This window comes from Lissotriton helveticus, chromosome 5_1 (genome assembly GCF_964261635.1).
Source record: "Lissotriton helveticus chromosome 5_1, aLisHel1.1, whole genome shotgun sequence".
NCBI lineage: Eukaryota > Metazoa > Chordata > Amphibia > Caudata > Salamandridae > Lissotriton > Lissotriton helveticus.
In genome coordinates this window covers 2,122,391,489-2,122,415,648 of record NC_136065.1, presented here as the reverse complement: position 1 = coordinate 2,122,415,648, position 24,160 = coordinate 2,122,391,489, and the positions used below count along the sequence as shown (strand labels likewise).

At 51.1% G+C, this 24,160-nt stretch overlaps 1 protein-coding gene across 1 annotated transcript in view; it reads left to right on the top strand.

The window, feature by feature from the left end:
* LAMC3 (laminin subunit gamma 3) overlaps positions 1-24,160 on the top strand; it is a 702,649-nt gene that overhangs the window by 580,590 nt on the left and 97,899 nt on the right. Inside the window, exons 14-16 of the mRNA XM_078646208.1 lie at positions 3,692-3,937; positions 17,624-17,777; positions 19,496-19,638. Coding sequence (XP_078502334.1) covers positions 3,692-3,937; positions 17,624-17,777; positions 19,496-19,638 — 543 coding nt within the window. The remainder of the gene's footprint in view (positions 1-3,691; positions 3,938-17,623; positions 17,778-19,495; positions 19,639-24,160) is intronic.

Genomic DNA, 24,160 nt, shown 5'->3' with positions numbered 1-24,160 from the left:
TAGTTGTTTCTGGGAGGCCGCATAGAAAGACAATACCATAATCCACACGAGGGATAACTAGCGCTTATACAGCCTGTTTGAATTCGTTGACTGGTAAGAATGGCTCCAACTTCCTTAGAATGTTTAATTGGAAGTTTGCTCCCTTTGTAGCGTTGCTGACATGTTTCTGCATGCTGAGATTGCTGTCCAGACTTATTCCCAGTGATTTAGCTGAGTCCACAATAGTTGGTTACACGATGAGTGCAGTGAGATGTTTGATTAAGTTTTGCATCAAAGGGATTTTTGCCGGGGGGGGGCTATAAGGAGGAATTCAGTCTTTAGAGCGTTCAGCTTGAGATGATTTTCTGTCAACCACGTTTGTGTGTTCAAGAGTGTGGAGTTAAGCTGTTTAATGTCTTCTAAGGTGTTAATCTTGAGATACAGTTGTGTATCATCAGCGTACATATGATATTGCACGTTAGTCGCTTGAAGAATTTCGGTGAGCGGCTCCATGAACAAGTTAAACAATGTCGGGGAAAGTGAGGATCCTTGTGGGACGCCCATCCTTACTGGAACTGGGTTGGAAAGAGTGTTGTTAATCTTGAATTGTTGTTTTCGGTTATGAAGAAAGGAGGTAAACCAATTTAGCACAGATCCTGAAAGACCCATCCTCAGACTGAGCAGATCCAGCAAACTCTTGTGTTTGACCGTATCAAAAGCAGAGGAGAGGTCCAGCAATCTACATTTGATACTCACACACGGTCACTTAAAAAAAAATAATAATAATCTTTCCGAGAAATCAGGGATGGGGATTTGGTCCTGAAGAAAGCCACAGACCCATTCTGGATTATAAGGGGTGCTGAAACATGTTGACAAGTGGATGGCGCGAGTCTACTATTGACTCGAAGTTTGTCAAACTTTGTGCTCAAATTTAACAAAGAAACCTGCATTAAAATAGGCTAGGATTTCTATAGGCGATTTTAAGCCTTAATTATGCGCCCAAGTTATCGCTTCAGGGACTTTTATTTATATTCCCTAAAACCTATGTTGTAGGTTCTTGAAGATCTCTGAAAAAACCAGAGCCCATCCAGACGGAGTATATGTTTTCTCTCAATGACTAGGGAACCTAATGATAATAAAGAAGCATGCCACCATTGATGGGTGGGGATTCTACACCCTAATAGAGGGATTCCTGAAAGATAATAGTGGTAAATCAATGATTATGCTTCACTTGTGTTTTTCTTCACAGTTGGGTGAAAACATGTTTTTTTAAAATCTTTGCTGTGGCTGGCAGCGATGAGATAGGGTGAACAATTTCTGGCACAGTAGGATCCAGTCCTGGCTTCCTCAAAAGTTTAGACTTCAGTATCTGATCAGGGTCCATGCCTATTGCCTCCTGCATAACACTGCAGAGAGGCTCTTCCAGAGAAACAAATCTGGCGAGGTCGTCTTCGTGATATTTGCTGAATTCATCAAATAGAGACATTTAATCAGCGAGCTAGCCAGATCCCAGCCTCTTCTTCTCAGTAGTATTGGATTCAAAGTCAATCTGAGATACTCCTATAAACACTTGAGATAATCTACCCCTGCTTTGTAAACTCGATATAATCTAGTCACCACCCAGTAAACTCTTGAGATACTCCACCTCCCACCCCCTTAGACTCTCGAGATAATCTAACTCCATCCCATAAACAGTTGAGATAACCTAGCCCCTGTCCCTGTAAACTGTTGAGATAAACTGCCTCGACTCAAGCAAACTCAAGATAATCTAGCCACCTCCTCTGTAAACTGTTGAGATAATCTATCCCTTGTACAGACTTGAGAGAATCTACCCCCACCCCTATAAGCTTCAGTGAGAACCTACTTCCCACCTAATAAACTTTTGAGGTAATCTACCCCAAACCCTATAAACTCTTGAGATAATCTAGCCCTTACTTCCATCAACATTTAAGATAATTCACCTTCCACCGTGTAACCTATTGGGTTGATCAACCTCACACCCTCGTAAACTCTTGAACTCTCCTGACTAATAGACTGTTTATTTCCTCTTTTAGAAAGACTGTAGGCAGACAACATGGAAATCAATTCTTCCGGATAGTAGGCCAGTGTCTTGATTCCCTGTATAGATTTGCTCACGGCCATGGATCATCTGTCTTCCCATGGAAGGCACTTTCACATATGACCACTAGTGTATTGGTAATCAATGATGTCTGATCTCATTGGGATCACCAGTGATTGAAAATTAACCATTTTTGTAAGCATCACCTAATTCATACGCTGCCATTCTACAGGTAAACAACCGTAAATACACATGCGGAACTAGCACCTTGTGTAACTGTGATCGAACATTCACGCTCTTCGAACGAAGTTTCCAACATCAGACCACTTGAGTCTGTCCTGCAGCGAAACACTCTAAGCAACATCTTGAAGTCTAACAGGAGCGAAATATAATCTCCTTTTAAAATGTAGTGACAGCAGAACACAGTTTATACCTGACCCTCCTTTAATCCACATGGAAGTTCTTCCTGTGGTGATATTCGTATCACTGCGTGGTGCCCACCCATGGACCCTGTAGAGGGACAGTGAGCCATACGCCTAATTCCATGACTCGTAAACTTCATTCAGTGCCTCACCACCAACCCCACCGGCCACAATTAGCTCCAGGGGAAAAGATAGGAGCGTGGATTAGATCAATTTAGAAGCATGACTTTGAGCATCCCTTGAGGACAGAATTGATAGAGCTGAGGATTGTCAAAGACAGAAGCGAGAGAGTTGAGGGTTTTCAAAGAGATAAGCTGTAGAGCTTGTACAGGTAGCTCAGGGAGGGAAATGGGAAAGCCGAGGCCCCTGTAAGATAAAAGTGGGAGATCTGAGACCCCACAAGGAGAGACATAGGACAGTTGAGGCCTCACAAAGAAAGAAATGGTAGAGCTGAGGCACCTGTAAGATCAAAGTGGGAGACCTGAGGCCCCACAAGGATAGAAGGAATGAAACTAACAGCCCAAGTAGTGCAAGGGGAGGTTTTTGAGGAAGGAAACAGTGAAGATGAGGAGTATTGAGGATTGAGTGGTAAATCCCTGGTCCTTTGAGGAGAGAAGTGATAAAACCAGCCTCCCTAAACGTGAATTAGCTGTGCTAAGAACGAAATGGGTTGAGGGTCATGGTGGACATAGCCGATGAAGCGGAAGGCATTCGAAAAGAAAACGAGGGCTATCGACTAAGGGAGCGGTGAAGCTCAGGGTTCTAATTCAAAAACGAGTCTGGTGTTCCGAATGGTGTGCTCCAACAAATGGCACTACCCTCAACCACAATATCATAAGGTTACCTGGTTGATCATGCCATTAGCATGTGTGTCACAAATATTAGGCCATGTACACATGGCTGGTACAGTAGGATTGTGAATGGTTAATTAAATCAGTTTCCTTTGATAAAAAATTCTCTGGACCTTTCAACATTTGATGGATCAGGAGTAAGTGTCCCTTTTCTTGGAGCACACTGCTTGGAACATGACACCAGTATTTGAACAAATATTAAGTTGGGAGGAAGTGTGGCGGACCGGTAAAAGTAATCTCGCATTCCACCCTTTTCTATTTAGAACCTCAGGGTTCTCTAGTGGAGACATTGTAAATTTGAAGGACATCAAGTGAGGACACAGTCATTTCAAGTAGTTTGAATCATGTTTTGTGTTGTTTTTCTTTGTTTCCTTCCTCAGGTCGACGCTGTGAATTGTGTGATGATGGATTTTTTGGGGATCCCTTTGGGAATCGTGGTCCTATGCGCCCTTGCATCCCGTGTGAATGCAGTGGGAATGTCGACCCTAATGCTGTCGGCAACTGCGACCCGATGTCCGGCAGCTGTCTCAAATGCCTACACAATACAGCAGGAAGCCACTGCCAAAGATGCCGCAAGGGTTTCCATGGGAACGCGCTGAGCCAGAACCACGCTGAGAAATGTGTTGGTGAGTACTTTCCCTGCCCACCAACAGTGCCCTCCTGCTTGCACACTCGTTGTTCAAATCATTCCTCACCTGGTGTGGTTGACAGGGTTCTGGCCATCAGACTGAGGGTTCCTTTAAGACCTAGTGGGATGGGCCCTGGACTATACCATTGCATGGATACCCCCTCTAGTAGAGTGCAACTAACATCGCTCCTGTGGGATGGGGCCAGGGCTATACCATTGCATGGATACCCCCTCTAGTAGAGTGCAACTAACATCTCTCCTGTGGGATGGGGCCAGGGCTATACCATTGCATGGATACCCCCTCTAGTAGAGTGCAACTAACATCGCTCCTGTGGGATGGGGCCAGGGCTATACCATTGCATGGATACCCCCCTCTACTAGAGTGCAACTAACATCGCTCCTGTGGGATGTTGCCAGGGCTATACCATTGCAGGGGTATCACCTCATGTAGAGTGGCAGTACATTAGCTTCCATTGCCCCAGTGGGATGGGACCTGGGCTATACCATCCTGTGGGTAGCAATCCCTGTAGAGTGGGGGTAACGCATTTTTCATCATCCCAGTGGGTTAGTACTTCTATGGGTTACCTCCTCCTGCAGATATTGAGTACAGCAGTTGCCATCACCCTTGTGAGGTGTGGCTTGGGTTATTAGACTGCACTAGTTCCCGGTCAAGCAGAGTGACAGAACCCCCACAGGACGGACTGAGCCCTGAGTGGTGCATGCCATGGCTGGGGTGTCCTAAGAGTGAGCCCTGACTCCGCCCCCCGCCCCTCCAGTGCTGTTAGTTAGGCTTAACAATTTATGCCCCGTGTACCTCAACAACGGCATAAACTTTCACAAACTACCAGACACCTCCACTCAGCCGGACTCATACTCGCCACTCCCCGCATACTCAGAACCAGATACGGCAGCAGTGCCTTCTCTTAACTCTAGCCTAAAGCCTGGAAGAACCCGCTGCGGCCCATCTGAGCCGCCTTCTCAGTACTTGAATTCCACAAGAAACGAAAGAGCTGGCTCATCGCCAAGCCGCACCCAACCCTGGCTCCGCCCCTACAGCACCTGCTTCATCACCAGGATACCCTCCACGATACATTTTGTACTGTGCAAAAAACATATAACATAACATAGCAGCAGAAAAATCACTTTTTTGTTTACTAAAAAATAAGGCTAAAACGAGGGCCACGTCCTGCAAAAGAGGATCATAGCTCGAGAGCCAAGACACGTGTCTCAGCATAAGCAATACATGTTTTTTTCATTCTTGCAAAGCAGTAGTGTTATTTTAATTTAAATCACTCTATGCTGTCAGCTGCCTGAAGACTAACACATCCTCCCCTTCAGTCCTCTCTTGTCTCCTGAGGATGTGATTAGTGAAGAAATGCAAATAGGACGGCTGGGTTCTAGTCCTGGCTTCCCCACTTGATCAAAATGTGTGATGCTGGGCAAATCACTTTTTCTCCTTGTTCCACATTCACAGCATCTGCCTAAATCCTAGGACTTCCTGAAAGTGATTCCCTGTAGTGTGTAGTCCCACACCATCATTTGTGCAGTCAAATGTGTCACTATTGGCTCTGAGTGCTCACACGTGTACACAAACTCCACGGAATAAAACTGAAGGGCTGTTTGTTCCCCTACACTCCCTCATTCTCGCTCTGATCTCCTACAGCCAGGTACACTCTCAGGCCGGTGTCTCTGAAGGCCGGTAGGATACTTTGTCAACTCTACCATGGCTTCAGGGGTGCTCTCTGTAATAGATTCAGCCTGAGTTCCCTCTTATTAATCTTATCCACCCTTGTCGCGGTCACTCCATCGTTCTCAGGCCCTGCCTTGAAAGCCCAGAAGCACCTGGGGTTATCTTACGCACACCATCTGAGGATTCGTTTTTAGGTCTTGTGGCGTACTGCGCACATACGCAGTCGAGCTCGCGAGATTTTCTGTTTTAGAGTATTGTCACTAGCGAGGGTTAAGCCCCGCCCCTCTTTTCTATTGGCTGGCGTCACCGTTCATGCTAAACGGTGGCCAGCCATTGGAAAAGAGGTCCCAGTGACATATTTCTTTCTCTTTTAGCCTCGTCCCTTTCAGACCGGCTTGCTTGACTTACTGCTGTGGTAAAAGGTTTCTTATCTTCTTTATGGGGCGAAACAGATGGCCCCATAAAGTAGATGATAAACCTTTTACCACAGCGGTATATCTGGGACGGACTACAAAGAGAAAAGACTTTTTTTTGTATGAGCGCGAACGAACCGGAGCGAACGCGCCCATGCACATAGGTAACGTTTATCCAAATGTTTACGTTTCACGCGCAAATAGTGGCCTTGAGCTTGTTCAGCTGCTTGTAGCATTTCCTCCCCCCCCCAACCTGACTGAGAGTTTGCATACTTTTAGACAGTTGTCCGTCGTCGGGAATTAATAAAAAGGCCTGAAGGGAGGGTGAAGAGCACACCCCAGGGCAGCGTTGGCTCTGAGGGCTGGGCAGAGGTGTAAGGGGCGCTGTCAGAACCGTCTCATCGCCCCCGCACTCTCCATCCAGCCGCCGGACTCGGTCTCGTGGTAGCTGAGTGTACGGAGCGATCTTCTAGACGCATCCAGTCCTTTATCTCAATGATCGAAAAGCCTTCACTTTCATTCAGTCATTGTTGATTTATGAATCCTTAATAACTTTATCTGAAAAGCTTTGCCGAGGTAACCAATCCCGGTTTTCTTTTGGGATCGAACTGCTATGAATAAGATTGATACATGTGCAACTACATCGTCCTGATGATGGTCCTACGGATCGTTTAGACCAAAGGAGGACCGAAACGTCGACATTGTATCACCATTTTTGCTTATATGCTGTAATTGAAATACATACAAAGTACACGTATAACTGTGATTTTATCACATATTGTGGTATCTCAGAAATCCATAATTTCAGCAAATGGTGTTTTCACATGACTGTAACTCATTGTAATTTTCAGTTTTGTGTGTGTTGCCTAAGTATAAAGAAAAAATATAATAAGAAAAATATATATACAAGAATAAATACTTGTCTTTTGATACAGTTAACTAGTTATATTTGTTGACTGTTTCCTGCTTTAAGCTAATTGTTGATCACTAAGGTGACATTGTTGTGAACAATTACATTGGATCAAATGATTCCTCGAGGGGCAATTGAATTTTGTTATGGACACCTTCCCCGGCGCTGCACGCTGATTGCTGCGCCGTCCCATGGGGGTACTCGTCCAAGTTGCGATCTGCTGAGGGGGTCCCCTCGTGTCAGCATGAGCCTGCTCGGAACACAGAGGAGGACAGGGGACACCGCAGAGAGCGTCCGAAAGGCAGGGGCGTAACACAGGCCCCCGCAGCGCACGCGGTGCGGGGGGGCCCTAGCTCCAAGGGGCCCCCTCGGCACTGCACTCTGGCCAGAGAGCTCCTGATTGAGCCCGGAGGGGGCCCCTCTAATCAATCAATCAATCATTGCATTTGTATGGCACGCTACTCACCCGGAGGGGTCTCAAGGCGCTTGGGGGGGGGGGGGGTCTGCTACTGCTCGAAGAGCCAGGTCTTGAGTTGCTTCCTGAAGGAAAGGTGGTCCTGGGTCAGTCGGAGGTGGATGGGGAGGGAGTTCCATGTCTTGGGTGCCAGGTAGGAGAAGGATCTTCCTCCGGTGGTGGCTCTGCGGATGCGTGGAATGGCGGCGAGGGCGAGGCTGGTGGAACGTAGCTGGCGGGTGGGAGTGTAGAAGGTCAGGCGGTTGTTGAGGTACCTGGGTCCCAGGTCATGGAGAGCCTTGTGTGCGTGGGTGAGGAGTCTGAACGTGATCCTCTTGCTGATGGGGAGCCAGTGCAGGACTCTCAGGTGTCCGGAGATGTGGCTGTGTCGGGGGATGTCCAGGATGAGTCGTGCGGAGGCATTCTGGATGCGTTGGAGTCTTTTCTGAAGTTTGGCTGTGGTTCTGGTGTAGAGGGTGTTCCCATAGTCCAGTCGGCTGGTGACCAGTGCCTGGGTGACCGTCTTCCTGGTTTTGGTGGGGATCCACCAGAAGATCTTTCTGAGCATACGCAGGGTGTTGAAGCATGACGACGAGACGGCGTTGACTTGTCTGGTCATCGAGAGGGAGGAGTCCAGGATGAAGCCCAGGTTACGTGCGTGGTCCGTTGGCTTGGGGGCGGTGCCCAGGGCAGGCGGCCACCAGGAGTCATCCCAGGCGGAGGGTGATGATCCCAGGATGAGGACTTCCGTCTTGTCTGAGTTCAGTTTCAGGCGGCTGTTCTTCATCCATTCGGTGACGTCTTTCATCCCTTCGTGTAGGTTGGTTCTGGTGGTGGCGGGGTCGTTTGTGAGGGAGAGGATCAGCTGGGTGTCGTCGGCATAGGAGATGATGTTTAGGTTGTGTTGGCGTGCGATGGCTGCGAGGGGGCTCATGTAGACATTGAAGAGGGTGGGGCTGAGTGATGATCCTTGTGGTACGCCGCAGATGACTTCGGTGGCTTCGGATCTGAACGGGGGGAGGCGGACCCTCTGGGTTCTTCCGGTGAGGAACGAGATGATCCATTCCAGTGCCTTCTCTTGGATTACGATGTTGTTGAGGCACTGCACTAGGGTGCGGTGGCAGACCGTGTCGAATGCTGCGGAGAGGTCCAGGAGAATGAGGGACGCTGTTTCCCCGTTGTCGAGCAGGGATCTGATGTCATCTGTGGCTGCGATGAGGGCGGTCTCGGTGCTGTGTTTGGCACGGAAGCCGGACTGCGAGTGGTCGAGGGATCCGTTCATCTCGAGGAAGGCGGCCAGCTGACTGTTGACGGTTTTCTCGATGACCTTGGCAGGAAAAGGGAGGAGCGAGATGGGACGGTAGTTCTTGAGATCGGTGGGGTCCGCTGTTGGTTTCTTCAGGAGGGCGCTGAGCTCGGCGTGCTTCCAGCTCTCCCGGAAGGGGGCGGTGTTGAAGGAGGTGTTGATGATGTCCCGGAGTTGGGGTGCGATGATGGAGTCGGCCTTGTTGAAGACGTGCTGGGGGCAGGGGTCGGTTGGTGATCCGGAGTGGATGGTGTTCATCACGCGGGTGGTGTCTTCGGTGCTGACCGGAGTCCAGGCGCAGAGGGTGGTGGTGGGGGGTGTTGGCTCGGTGGTAGGGTGCGTGGTCTGTGCGTCGAAGCTGTTGTGTATGTCGGCGATCTTGCTGTGGAAAAACGAGGCGAGGGAGTCGCAGAGGTCTTGCGAAGGAGTGATGTCGTTGTTTCCGGCACTGGGGTTGTAGAGCTCTTTGACGATGTTGAAGAGTTCCTTGCTGTTGTGGGCGTTGTTGTCCAGTCGTTCCTTGAACGCTGTCTTCTTGGTGGTGCGGATCAGCTGGAGGTGTTTGCGGGTGGCGTGCTTGAGGGCAGTCATGTTGTCTGTGGTCTGGTTGTTGCTCCAGGCTTTCTCGAGGGTGCAGCAGTTCTTCTTGGAGTTCTTGAGTTCATCGCTGAACCAGGAGTCTTTCTTGCTGCCGGGTCTGCTGGGATGGGTCTTCAGTGGTGCGAGGTAGTCAGCGCAGATGGTGATCCACTGTGTGAGGTTGCTGGCTGCTTCGTTGGGGTCCGTTGTGCTGGCGGGGGGGTTCTGGCTGAGGCGGGTGGTGAGATGGTCGTCGGTGATCTTGTTCCAGCTCCTGCGGGGAGCCTGTTGCGGGTGGTGGTGGGTCGTGGTTCTTTTGAAGCTGAAGTGGACGCAGCTGTGGTCCGTCCAGTGAAGTCCGGTGTTGTGGCTGAAGGAGATGTGCTTGCTGGAGGAGAAGACGGGGTCAAGCGTGTGGCCGGCGTAGTGGGTGGGGGTGTTCACCAGTTGCTTGAGTCCGAGGTTGTTGAGGTTGTCCAGCAGGGTGGTGGTGTTGGTGTCGTTGTTATTCTCCAGGTGGAAGTTGAAGTCCCCTAGGAGGATGTAGTCGGCGGAGGGGAGGGCGTGCGGGCTGAATTGTGTGCGTGGTCCTGGGGGTCTGTAGATGAGGGTGCCTCTGAGGGTCGTCTTGGGGTTGGTGTGTATCTGGAAGTGGAGGTGTTCAGCGGTGGTGAGGGTGTCGTCGGAGTTGGTCGTGATGCGGATGGTGTTCTTGTGTACGATGGCGATGCCTCCTCCGGTCTGGTTGACGCGATCCCTCATGGTGATCTTGTACCCGTCTGGGATGGCGATGGCGTTGTCGGGGGCTGAGGAGGCGTTCATCCAGGTTTCCGTGAGGAAGGCGACGTCTGGTGATGTTGTGTCGAGGAGGTTCCAGAGTTCCACGGCGTGTCTGTGGACGGAGCGGGTGTTGAGCAAGATGCACTTGAGGTGGTTCTTGCTGGTGCTCGGCTTGGCGGGTAAGGTGCAGGTTCGGAGGCAGGTGAATCGGCAGGCTTGGCAGGTGAAGGGCCCGTGGGTGCTTTTTGGGGTGGCTCGGTAGCAGGCAGGGTTCCGGCCGGCATTGAGTGCGTTGAGGGTGGCGGTGTCGTAGGTCCGTCGGTTGGTCTTGCATTGACTGGGGCCAGGGGTTCTGGTGCTGGGCGCGGTCCAGGCGCGGACGGGCGCAGACGGGCTTGCCTTTGGCGCGCCTTTGGCGCACAATCAGCGCACCCGCTGCGCGTCAGCGCGGTCTCCATTTAAGGCGAAGTGGGAGGGAGGAGCAGCTGGGAGGCGGGAGCGGGGAGGACACGGAAGAAAAGGGGGCGGGCCGCGAGATCACGGCGGCGGGAAGCGGGGGTTTCACCAGGGGAGGCAAGACCCTAGACACAGAGGTACAAATATAACAAATGAAACAGCAGGGTAAACAATGAGTGACAACAAGGCAAATACCGGGGCAAAAAACGACAACAAGTCAAATAACAGGGAAAAAACGGCAGATCGGCACAATGAGCAGCAGCGAGGGGGCACACACACAGCTGGGGTGCCGTGCGGCGCGGGGGTGTCCTGAGAACAGGTCACACTCACCTGCGCAGCGCGGTCTCCATTTAAGGCCAAGTGGGAGGGAGGAGCAGCTGGGAGGCGGGGAGGACACGGAAGAAAAGGGGGCGGGGCCGCGAGATCACGGCAGCGGGAAGCGGGGTACCGTTCATGGAGGCCCCCTCACTTTTCGTTACGCCAGTGCCGAAAGGGAGGGGGTGTAGGCCTCTGCGGCCGGTGTCCTCTGCGCTGATCCCGGGGGGAGTGAGGTAGAAAAGGACTGAGGCCGCTCCTCCCACACCCCTGCTACGGTTCCGGGTGCCTGTGCCTCAATGGATGCTGGCTGTCGAAGCCAGGTGCCGTTTATTTGGGCTGACATCAGGCGCGCAACACCCATTGAACTCACCGGGCTTCAGCCCCCTAGTCGTGTGTGGCAGCCCGGGATGAGACAGATCCCGGGCACACACACAGCCACACCCGAACATTTCACAGGTCTTTAAAAGACCATTTGAATGTTAATTAGGCCTTGCTGTTGTTTAACCCCTTGTTGGAGGCCCTGCAGCTCCACTCTGCCTACTTATTAAAGGTTCAGCCCCCCCCGAAGTTTTTTCTTAGCCCCCCCCCCCGAAATTTGACTCTAGTTGCGCCTCTGGCTGACATTATATACGTCTGCGCTGCTAGCATTACGTGACTAAGCCAAGGAGACCCAGCGCTGTCCATCTTTGGTTAGGGTCGCGGCTGCAGGCCCAGAAGCAGCACCGGAACGCCCTGTGCCAGTGGCAGAGGGAGGGGCGGCACTAAGCGATCATTTTCCGGGAGGAACCTGTACTCTGCGGAACACTCCGCACCCCCTGCATACCCACCATTGCGTGACTGCCCGTACCTCTCCTTGCTGTAACATCTGTTTGTCCCTTTCTCCGCAGCCCAGGTTTGTCCTGTTTATTTCCCTTTTCTTAAGCCAGAGCGGCAAGGAGTGCCTTGTTTAATTAGGACGGCGGCTGCGGTGACTGTCGCACACGGTGACCTTGGTGACTCCAGGTCTTCAGCCCGCCCCTGCACAGCGCCTCGATTCCTTCTTTTCTTTACTGAAGGTTTCATGCAGCGGCCCTGTAACAAAAACGGCCCCCAGGGGCCTCGAACCGGCCTCTCACCCGTGCGGTGCACCGGGGGATTGCCCGGTGCCCGCTACGGCCAGTCCGGTCCTGGCAACACCAATTGGACTGAAAGGGCTTCACCCCCCCCATCGCGTGTGGCAGGCGGGATGAGACAACTTCCCGGGCACACACACAGCCGCACCCGAGCACTTCACAGGTCTTTAAAAGACCAATTACATGTTAATGAAGCCTTGCTGTTGTTTCACCCCTTCAAAGAGCCCCTGCAGCTCCACTCTACCAATTGATTAAAGATTTAGCCCCCCCCCCGAAATTTGGTTCTAGTTGCGCCTCTGGTGACTTGCATAGGGTGCGGTGTGGGCTCAGACGTGAGTCCTATGCTCTCCACACCACTGGAGTCAAGCTATCCTGGCTGAAGACGGCTGATAGCCAGAAACCGGTCCTAGGATGCTTAATTCTGGTCCAGGAAAGACATGGCTTGGCAGTTCAGGCTGGACTGTTCCCATGAGGCACAGGGTCAAGACTGATTTGCATATGGCCATGTCTGAAGTGGGGTGGTGTGGAGTGCAAAAACACGATGGATTTAGGCCCAGATCTCTGTACTGGGGTGAATGTATGACAATTGTTCTGCATTCTGTCCATCAACTGTTGTTTTTGCGAAGCCGAAAGTGGTCATCAGCGCTTGAAGTGCAGGTGTGTGTGTGGGAGGGGCCGAGCCTGGGACAACGAAACTCTGGGGACGGCGTCACTTCCTCATTCTTTCCAGGTTTCTCTCCGTTGTGGCGATACCCCCTCTCCGCCGGCTCTCAGACCTGTCCAGCCCCCTGCTCTCTGCTCTCAGCAGTCTCTTGCGAGTAGGATGTCACTGGGTGTCTTCTGTCGTCTCTCTAATTCCCCTCTCATTGCCTGTCTTCTTTCTGTCCCTCTGTTTCTTTTGTTCTTCCACGTACCGGTTTTTAATAGCACCCGTGCAGCGCTGCACAACATGACAGTGGTTTGAAGGACAGGGGGTGTAACAAGATAAGGTGTATTATATAGGGCTTGGGGTGGACCGCTCTTGTTGCTTCTGTTCCCCTAGAAATCTGAAGTCACATAACCTGTATTTGAGTGTTGAATGCTCAGACAGATTTTAGGTACTTTTCACCATCTCACATTTATTGGATCGGAAACAAAGGGGCAGATGTATCATCACCATCATTTGCGATTCCCAAATAGCGATTTTTTAGAAATTTGGGAATTGCAAATTGGGATGTATGTAGAAATTCGCTATTTTTTAGCGATTTCTTAAAATTCCTTAATAGCGATTAGCACATTGCAAATCGCAATTAAGGAATACTTTCCCATTCATTTCCATGGGCCTAGAGGCCCATAGGAATGAATGGGAAGTTAATCTCAATTTGCGATTCACAATTTGCTAATCGCAAATTGAGAATAATTTCAAGGGTGCAGGGGTGTCCAAAGGACACCCTGTTGCACCCCTGAAATAAGCATGGGTGCACATGTGGCGCACATACATGCCCTAAGGGCTTGCATGTGCGTCACATGGCATTTTGAAAAATGCAAAAATGTGCATTTTTCAAGGAATTCGCAACTTACCACCAACTAGAAGTTGGTGGTAATTTGCGATTCCTTAAGGGCATTTTGCTAATTTTTTTTGCTACATACATTGCATTTAAGGAATCGCAAAATTTGCGATTCCTTAAATGCACTTGCGAAATAAGGAATCGCAAATTTTGCGATTCCTTATTGTGCACCAGATTTTGCTTCATACATTCCATTTAGCAAATTCGCATTTGCAAAGGCCGAAATTCTGCGAATTTGCTTGATACATCTGGCCCGAAGTCTTTTCAGGGAAATCTACCTTTTCTTTATCTGCTTGATAAAGCGCATGGGCTAAAATTCCTGCGAATCCACCTGCTTTGGCACACTGCATAAGCGGGGATTCCAGTGCTTCCCGGAAACAACATTGCCATGGGTTGACTCCCCCCTCCTTCCTAAGGCTTTTAGCCTAGGAGCATGAACCCCTGGTAAACCCCTAAATTAAGATCATTTTACATTTGTCTAGGTACTTTGTTCGTCCAACATTAGAAAACACCCTTGCAGTGTCATTTTATGGTGAAAACCCTCCCCTTCCACCCTCCTCCCCAAGTAGAAAGAATGTGCCTTGCAATTTAGAGCTGTTGGTGCCAAACTGCTCGATTGGCAAATGTGGGCTATTTTTTTAGCCATCTGATTCGCTAACAGGGACACTTTTATTTTGATGCCTGGCCTAATTTCTGTCCCAGTCCGACTGTGTGCCTTTTCTTTTACCCCACTCTGGGCAAAGGGCTGGTATCTGGGTTGCAGTTGTGTGCATCTTTTTTGGGCAGCGTGGTGGCCGATTTGGGCAGTGTCTGTGCTCTTCAGATGCCGCCAGTGGCCAAGTGAGGTCCGGAGCGGCCTTTCGGAGGCAGATGGACGTCCATTACCTCCCTTTTACCAACGGGGCGGAGGTGTCACTCCCAGCCTCTCGCCGGGCACCCATTAATGTACGCAGATTGAGCGGGGACAGGGGGCCTCGGCAGAAGTGGCCTTACATATATTCAGGTGTGGTTCACCATTGTGAACTAATCCGTGCACAAAGAGTCCTGGCAACACTTGCCTGTTTTTTATCTCAGTAAAGTTAAGAAAGCAGGCCACTTTTAGAGAAAGTCTCCTTCTTTTTATAATACTTAACCCCTCCCATGCTGGTGACGGAAACGCTCCGTCACCAGCCTCGGTCGCGCTGTGCTGGTGACGGAGCGGATCCGTCACGGCCCGCTCCGCGCTCCTGCGCGTCGCTGATTTCGCGCCTGCACGGTGCGTTCTATTGAGCGGGCGGGGCCGTGACAGAACCGCTCCGTCACAAGCACAGCGCGCCCGAGGCTCGTGACGGAGCGGTTCCGTCACGAGCATGGGAGCGCCGTGCGGCCCACCCTCCCCCCCTAGCACTGCGGCGGAATTGCCGCCGCAGCAAAGGCGTTAAAACACTGAAGCAGTGCTTTGCGAAAAGGCGCAATCCGCAAATGTGGGACCCTTTTATTTTAAGGTGCCCGGGCCTATGTTTGATCCCAATACAACCCTGCTCTAGAGTCTGTTTTCTACAGCAAGGGGCTGCTGCCGCCTCTGTCCCTTCCTGTGGCTTCCTCGGTAATTACAGGAGGCAGGAGGGAGTGGAAGGGACTTAAGGAGAGAGACAGATAGGAAAGAGGGGGGAGAGAGACGTGAGAGGGATGATGAAGAGAGAGAGGCTGGTCTGAGCATTTTTGGTCCAGCTGTTTTTTTTTCTCAGTCATTGTATATTATGATGCATTCCCACACTTTCCATCAATAACACTTTCCATCAATAATTATTCAGATTTCAACCAAACAAGGTGAAGTCATGACTACAACAACAGGCCTAGGACAACTGCGCGGCCACAGACTACAGCACGAGCAGGAGAAAGTGAACTGTGGTTCCGATAACACGTGTCACTTTGTAACTGTTGCACGACGTGAGCAGCCTGACAAGTGCCACGCATCAAGCATTAGACTCCGCATCACCGCACTGAAATGCATTGTCAAGCATATCTGCATATGTCAGCTGTCACTGCAGAAGGAACAGAGTGTGTGGCAGGTGGCAGCACACCACCTGTGGCTGCAGAGTGCACGCGCTGCTCCTGCCGGCTAGAAGCGCCACCAGCTGAGTTAAGGCGCCGCTGGCGGGCTCACAGTGCTACAGTGTATCCTCATGTGATGATTCCATGGCACCGCTCAGCTCTGAATCAGACAGTCTGACTTCAGACCTGGGCCTGGTCAAGTTGTTTGATACAATTGGCCGGTGGCGCCACGGGAGGACGTCAGTCCCTGCTGTCAGAGCACCACAGTAAGCATGCGAGGAAGGCCGGCATGGGGGTTCACCGGTTTGTGGGTGGCGCTTGGCTCTCAGCGCTGCAGTCTGCTGTTGAGTGCTCGCAGCAGCCGGGCCACCCCGCTGTGGGGCTTATGATGGCCGCCACCCATGGCACATTGAATATTGCGAACCCCAGCCAAGGGAGAGTGCAGTGGACATTGTCGGGGACATCTGTCACACTTAAAGGTTTATGCATTGGCTGCCAGGACAGACAGGACTCACAGCAGGGACATTCAGCTGGACTAAGGTGGGCGGCATTGCAAACCGAAATGAGCCAGCACTGACGATAAAAGAGGCATGAACACCGCCTACACTAGAGGCATACATCTAATGCTACTGTTTCTATTTGTATTTTCCCTTACAGGTATTCTACATTTTTATGAGAACACACAAACGGTCAGTCCTCTATGTATGAGATACACTCCTTAGCGCGAGTGTGAAAATGCTATTCACATGGTCATTTTTTACCACTCACTATTTCTCACTTACATACACCATTTTGGAGAGGTCCTGAAGAAAGCCCACCTTATTTTTTCCCTTGGGCTGAAACATGTCGACCATCTGATGATACATACAGCTACACATAGTGTCTGTAATATATTATCCACTCTCTAATGAATTTTAACCATACCCCAGAACTCCAAGAATAAAGTAACAGGCAGTATCCTGGAGGTATTTTTAATAGTAAATTCACACACTTAATCACACATCACATCACCTCAAAAGAACCCGCTCCACTGTAACCTGGTGTCGCAGCACAGCCAGGTATCATTCGGCCGCCTGGCTGGGACCCGATGATGAAGCATGACACCAACCAGGTTGGTGTGTGAGGGTTTTATTAACAAACCTTAGAGGTGCTGACACATTACACACGTCAGACAGTAATTGCTCCTGGCCGTCTCCTTTTGTTTATCAATATATAGTTTGGGACACAGACGGCCGTCTTGTAGTCCTAACTCTCTACTTTGGTTTCGAAACCAAAATGATTGCCACAGGGGATGTCTCGCGGCCTGAGAGTAGCACCCTGCTGCAGTCGCCGACCCCCAGCCATGCTGCCTCCCTGCCCTTACATATCTGTGTCTCTCACGTACTCATTGTTTGCCCCTCCCACCTCTTGTGCCTTGAGCAGACACAGGGTCTCAGAGTCCCGAGGACTCACTCATCTCCGACCCCGCCAAGTGTGCCAGCGCCATGGTTCACCGTGAGCACAGAATGTGCTGCCCCCCTCAGGTGACAGGGTAATGCCCCCACTCGGTCTCTTCTGCCACACCCTCCAATCTTCAGAGACCTCTTTGGCAGTGGTGTGTGTAAGAAGCAGAGCCCCTCACGCATTCACACATGTAGCATGACCCTACATGAGTTCTAAAAGTGTGTCGACAGCCTGGGTACCCTCTTAGGAGTGTGAGAGGCACGGTAGGGCAGAGGGAGAGCCTCAGAACTCAGGGAGGGCTGGAGATGCCGGGGGCGGTGGTGTTAGGTGCTAAGAAGCACAGTGCCTGGCACATTCACAGCCAAGTGCCCTTCCATTTCTGGTGCTTTGCAGCAGTTTTAAGATCTTAGATTTTCTTGTTGCTTAAATGGGCGTAATCTATGATATTTATATGTTTCCATATCTTCATAGCTTGATTTTGATCACGAGAAAGTGTCATTCATCGTCGTTGAAATGTCACAAAATTGCACTGAAAATATAAAAATGTCACACATAGCAATCTCAAACCTTGGCAGCTATGCGTGAGTATTGTGTTTATTTGTGATTGTATTAATTTCACTAATAATGCCTTTCCCTCCCTAGCATGTAACTGCTACCACGCGGGGTCTGCTGGGGATCCGCAGGTATGCGATCCTGTCACTGGCCAGTGCATTTGCCTCCCAAACGTGATTGGACGAGACTGCAGCCAATGCAGACCCGGCTTTTATGGCATGCAGCCAGGGATTGGCTGTCAGAGGTAGGCTTCTGGGAAAGAAAACTCTCAACTTTAGCACTGGTTGATGGGTGCTTGTGCTGGAGGAAGGACAGGAATGGGGCCTCAGGCAAATGTGTGTGAGCGAGGGGTGCCTGCACTTGCATGTTCTCTTCACAGTCTTAACAGTCTAACGTTTGGGGGCCCGATTCACAGAACTAACTTAAGACAAAATCCTAAACTTACTACCATTTTGGTATTCACAGAAGGCACTTACTCATTTCGGTATTAACAGAAGTTAGGAGTCCTAACTTTAGGACTCCTAAATGCCTTCTGTGAATACCGAAAGTCTTAAAGTTAGAATTTTTCTCAGTTTAGGAGTAGTAAAGTTAGGAGTCCTATTTAGGATTTTTCTCAGTTTAGGAGTAGTAAAGTTAGGAGTCCTTATTCCAGGTCCCCAAAGCTGAAGGAATGGCTGGGGAGCCAGGTATTAGCAACTTTAATGTATATTGTATTCCTAAACAACCGTTGTTCTGATCCTCTCCGAATTAGATGAACAGCGCCACCATGTGGTAGACCGTTCTAAGTATGGTGTTGACAATTAGGTGCTGGTGCTGAGCACCGGAAACCAATGAAGTGCCGGTGCTGAGCACCGGAAACCAATTAAATGCTGGTGCTGAACACTGGAAAGCACCGGCTCAAATTAAGCACTGACGCTGAGGAAGAAAGCCACTAGGAAAGGAAATAGATGGACTCTAATAGTGGAGAAATGGGTTATACACAGACACTTAGGTTACACAAGGATATTGAGACACTAGAATTCCCAGAAAGAAGGACAGCGAATGCATTAGGAAAGGAATAGGGGGCCACAAACAGGAACGGTGATGAGCGGGGACATTGACACGTTGATTTGGAACGGGAGACACTAAGGCACGCCCATACTGGAGTAGGGAGCCACCGACAGGCAGTCTATACGCTGAGATTCATGACAGGCGAGCATACAACAGTCCCTCTACTGAGGCACCCGAAACCTCCACACACTTCGCATGCTCCGTAGAATTTCAGATGGATCCAAAACAACACCAGAAAGACCGTTACCCAGGCCCTCGTTACCAGCCACCTCGACTACGGCAACGCCCTCTACAACAACATCTCCACCCAGCTCCACAGAAGACTCCAGACAATACAGAATGCTGCAGCCAAACTCCTTCAGGACCTCCCAAACCAAACCCACTTTGTTTCTCACCGAGAAACCTCCACTGGTTCCCATCCAGAAAAGATGCCGGTTCAAGATCCTCACACACGCCTACAAAGCCTGAGTTTATAGGTCGAAACGAGGTTTTTAGGATTCAGGGATGGGTGGAGCTTATGGGTGGCGAGGGATTTAGGGTTCAGTGATGAATGGACCTTTGGGGTGGGGAGAATTTTGTTAGGGTTCAAGGATGAGTAGGGTATTGGGTTGAAGAGAGGTTTTAAGGTTCAGGGATAGGTGGAGCTTTGCGGTCCAGAGGACGTTTTAGGGATCAGGAATGGGACAATATATCAACGCCTTTACCCCACAGATGTGGAAAAGGTGAGCAGTCGCACTTTACAAGCCGATTGGTTGACTGATTGATTGATTGACACTTCACACCGGTGTCACATAGTGCATTTTAAGGATCACAATGACAAGGCCACCTCTGCTCTGAGGACCGCAGAGAAGCATCCCTGTGCGTGTTCTCTATTCTGTACCACATGTTAATTCACTTTTTTGTCCCCTCCAGTTGCGATTGCCATCCTGTGGGGTCCCAGAGTGCCCAGTGCCACGCCATCACCGGGCAGTGCGTCTGCCACCTCGGAGTGGAAGGGGTATCCTGTCACCGGTGCCACGACGGCTACTTTGGCTTCTCCAACAGGGGCTGCCGACGTACGTATAGGGGGCTAATGGGGCTGCTCTGCACACATTATATTTTACTGTATTACCGTCCTGAAATCTGGAGTCCCATTTGCCGGTAGATGGTGTCTGCGCATTATCGATACTGGATGTCAGTCCTTGATTTGTTATCCGATTGGGTCGATATTGGTAGTGGTCATAATTAGGGCTCCGTGTTGTATGGTATATTTTTTTTATATTTCTGCTTGTATTTAAGCATGTTTATATGTTGGACATCTTATTTGTATTCGTCTATATATATTTTGTGTTTTGAGGATACATAGAGTTGTAAAATTGTATATTTCTAAATCTATTCAATTGATAAACAGGCGCTCATACTTTGATGCCTGTGGAGTTTTAGCAAATTAAGCAGCCAAATGTAACAAAACACTACACCCATATGTAAGTATCATCATTATATACAAATATATATTCGCATATACCTGTATTTAAGGACACCTCATCTAGTCTTTTAACTCCCCGCTCTGTCTATCTGCTCAGCTGTTGCCTGGAATTCATGAAGGACAGCATGGATAGTCACTCACAAGGAGCACCATTTTCTGTATTTCTCCACTTTTAAAAACAAATACAGACAGAAAACACATTGCTTTCTTTCTGTATTTATCTGTAAAGATCAGTAAAAACTGAAAACTGTGAGCCTTAGTCATAATTAAGGCTTCCTGTTTTCCGTTTTTACTGATTTTCACAGATAGCTACAGACAGAAAACATTCATTTTCTTGTTTGTATTTATTTTTAAATGTGGATAAAAACAGAAATTGGTTGCTTTTTGAGTAATTCTAAATACTGTCTACCATGACTTGCAGGCCAATAAATGTGTGGATTGATAGATAAGGGGGTTAAAAAAGAAAAGAATTATAGTAAAGAGGCGTTAATAGCAGTAGATATGCACAAGGTTGAAACTGAAATTTGCATATTTTCGTATAAGTGCACTGATTTATCTTTTGCATGTGTTCACAGCACTGAAATATGGCAGGTATTCAAGCATGAGTGCATATTTATAGGTTAAATAAATGTGGCAAAAGACTAATTGCAGCTTACTTTTTCCACAAAACTCAAAATAAATATGGATAAATACAGATAAAATTAGCAAAAAATAAATATGGATAAATTCAGACGGAAATGGCAAAAGAATAAATACCATGAAACTCCCTGTGCCCCTGGTGTTTATTTTTCTGTATTGATTAAGTAGAAGTGTCATTGCCATAATTGTTGTCTTTCCCGCTGTATCTGTTAACATTGTTGTTTCTCCCGCTGTTTTCCTGTTCTCTCCTGCCTGTTGCCGCCCTCCGTCGTCCCTCCCCGCTCCCCGCTTCCCGCCACCACTGCTGACCCCGCCCCTTTTTTCCTTCTGTTCCCTCCCCGCTCCCGCCTCCCAGCTGCTCCGCCCACCCGCGCACTTCGCCATATATGGCGACCGTGCGAACGCGCAGCGTTGACGCGCAGCGGGCGCGCCGATTGTGCGCCGAAGGCGCGCCAAAGGTAAGCCCGTCTGCGCCCGTCCGCGCCTGGACCGCGCCCAGTGCCAGGAACCCTGGCCCCCACCGACGGAAGCCGACCCGACGAACCTACAACGCCGCCGAACTCATCGCACTCAACACCGGCGCCATCCCGAGATGTCACCGCGCCTCCCCGAGGCACACCCACGGACCCTTCAGCTGCCACGCCTGCAAGTTCACCTGCATCCGGACTTACCCGGCACCAGCACTCGCCAAGCCGAACACCAGCAGCAACCACCTCAAGTGCATCCTGCTCAACACCCGCTCCGTCCACAGACACGCCGTAGAACTCTGAAACCTCCTCGACACCACCGCCCCTGACGTCGCCTTCCTCACTGAGACCTGGATGAACGCCTCCTCAGCGCCCGACATCGCCATCGCCATCCCAGAGGGCTACAAGATCACATGGAGGGACCGCACCGCCAACCAGACGGGAGGAGGCATCGCCATCATCCACAGAGACACCATCCGCATCACGACCAACACCGACGACACCCTAACCACCGCCGAACACCTGTACTTCCAGATCCACACCGACCCGAAGACCACCCTCAGAGGCACCCTGATCTACCGACCCCCGGGACCACGCACACAATTCAGCGAGGACATCGCCGACTTCATCAGCCCGCATGCCCTCCCCTCCGCCGACTACATCCTCCTGGGGGACCTCAACTTCCACCTGGAGAACAACAGCGACCGCAACACCATCACCCTGCTCGACAACCTCGCCAACCTCGGACTCAAGCAACTGGTGACCACCCCCACCCACCTCGCCGGACACACACTCGACGCCGTCTTCTCATCCAGCAAAGACGTCACCTTCAGCCACGCAACAGGACTCCACTGGACGGACCACAGCTGCGTCCACTTCACCTTCAAAAGAACGACGATCCACCAACACCAGCAACAGGTTGCCCGAAGAAGCTGGAACAAGATCACAGCCGACCAGCTCACCGCTTCCCTGAGCCAGCACCCTCCCGCCAGCTCAGCGAACCCCAGCCAGGCCGCCGACAACCTCACGAAGTGGATCAACAACTGCGCGGACGAACTCGCCCCTCTGAGAACCCCGCCCAGCAGACCCGGCAGCAGAAAAACCCCATGGTTCACCGACGAACTCAAGAGCTCCAAGAAGAACTGCCGAGCCCTCGAGAAAGTATGGAGAAGGGAACCAACTACGGACAACATGACCACCCTCAAGCTCGCCACCCGGAAACACCACCAACTGATCCGCGCCACCAAGAAAAATACATACAAGGACCGGCTGGACAACAACGCACACAACTGCAAGGAACTCTTCAACATCGTGAAAGAGCTCTCCAACCCCAACGCCGGAAACAATGACATCACCCCGTCGCAAGACCTCTGCAACTCCCTCGCGTCCTACTTCCACAACAAGATCGCGGACATACACAACAGCTTCAGCAACCAACCAATGCACGCCACAACCGCAACAACGCCACCCACCACCACCCTCCGCACCTGGACTCCGATCAGCACCGAAGACACCATCCGCACAATGAACTCCGTCCACTCCGGATCTCCGACTGACCCCTGCCCTCACCACATCTTCAACAAGGCCGACGCGGTCATCGCACCCCACCTGCGGGACATTATCAACACCTCCTTCGACACCGCCACCTTCCCGGAGAGCTGGAAGCACGCAGAGCTCAGCGCTCTTCTCAAGAAACCTACAGCAGACCCCACCGACCTCAAGAATTACCGTCCCATCTCGCTCCTCCCGTTCCCGGCCAAAGTCATCGAGAAGACCGTCAACAAACAGCTGGCCGCCTTCCTCGAGACGAATGGATCCCTCGACCCCTCACAGTCTGGCTTCCGAGCGAACCACAGCACCGAGACCGCCCTCATCGCTGCCACCGATGACATCCGAACCCTGATGGACAACGGAGAAACAGCGGCCCTCATCCTCTTGGACCTCTCCGCAGCTTTCGACACTGTCTGCCACCGCACCCTAGTACAGCGCCTCGGCAACATCGGAATCCAGGAGAAGGCACTGGAATGGATCACCTCCTTCCTCAACGGAAGAACACAGAGAGTCCGCCTACCACCGTACAAGTCAGAGGCCACCGAAGTCATCTGCGGCGTCCCTCAAGGATCCTCGCTGAGCCCCACCCTCTTCAACATCTACATGAGCCCCCTCGCGGCCATCGCACGCCAACACAACCTCAACATAATCTCCTACGCCGACGACACCCAGCTGATCCTCTCCCTGACCAACGACCCCGCCGCCGCCAGAGCCAACCTGCACGAAGGGATGAGAGATGTAGCCGAATGGATGACGACCAGCCGCCTGAAACTGAACTCAGACAAGACGGAGGTCCTCATCCTGGGCTCCTCGCCCTCCGCCTGGGACGACTCCTGGTGGCCCCCCGCCCTGGGCACCGCACCCAAACCGACGGACCACGCACGCAACCTGGGCTTCATCCTGGACTCCTCCCTCTCCATGACCAGACAAGTCAACGCCGTCTCCTCGTCATGCTTCAACATCCTACGCATGCTACGGAAGATCTTCTGGTGGATCCCCACCGAGACCAGGAAGACTGTCACCCAGGCCCTCGTCACTAGCCGACTGGACTACGGCAACGCCCTCTACGCCGGAACCACCGCCAAGCTCCAGAAGAGACTCCAGCGGATCCAGAACGCCTCAGCCAGACTCATCCTCGACATCCCACGAAACAGCCACATCTCCGGACATCTGAGAGACCTGCACTGGCTCCCCGTCAACAAAAGAATCACCTTCCGTCTCCTCACCCACGCGCACAAAGCCCTACACGACCAAGGCCCGAGCTACCTCAACAACCGGATCAACTTCTACACTCCCAAGCGCCACCTCAGATCAACCAGCCACGCCCTCGCCGCCGTCCCCCGTATCCGAAGAGCGACAACAGGAGGAAGGTCCTTCTCCTACCTGGCCGCCAAGACCTGGAACTCACTCCCGACCGACCTGCGCCTGACCCAAGACCACCTCTCCTTCAGGAAG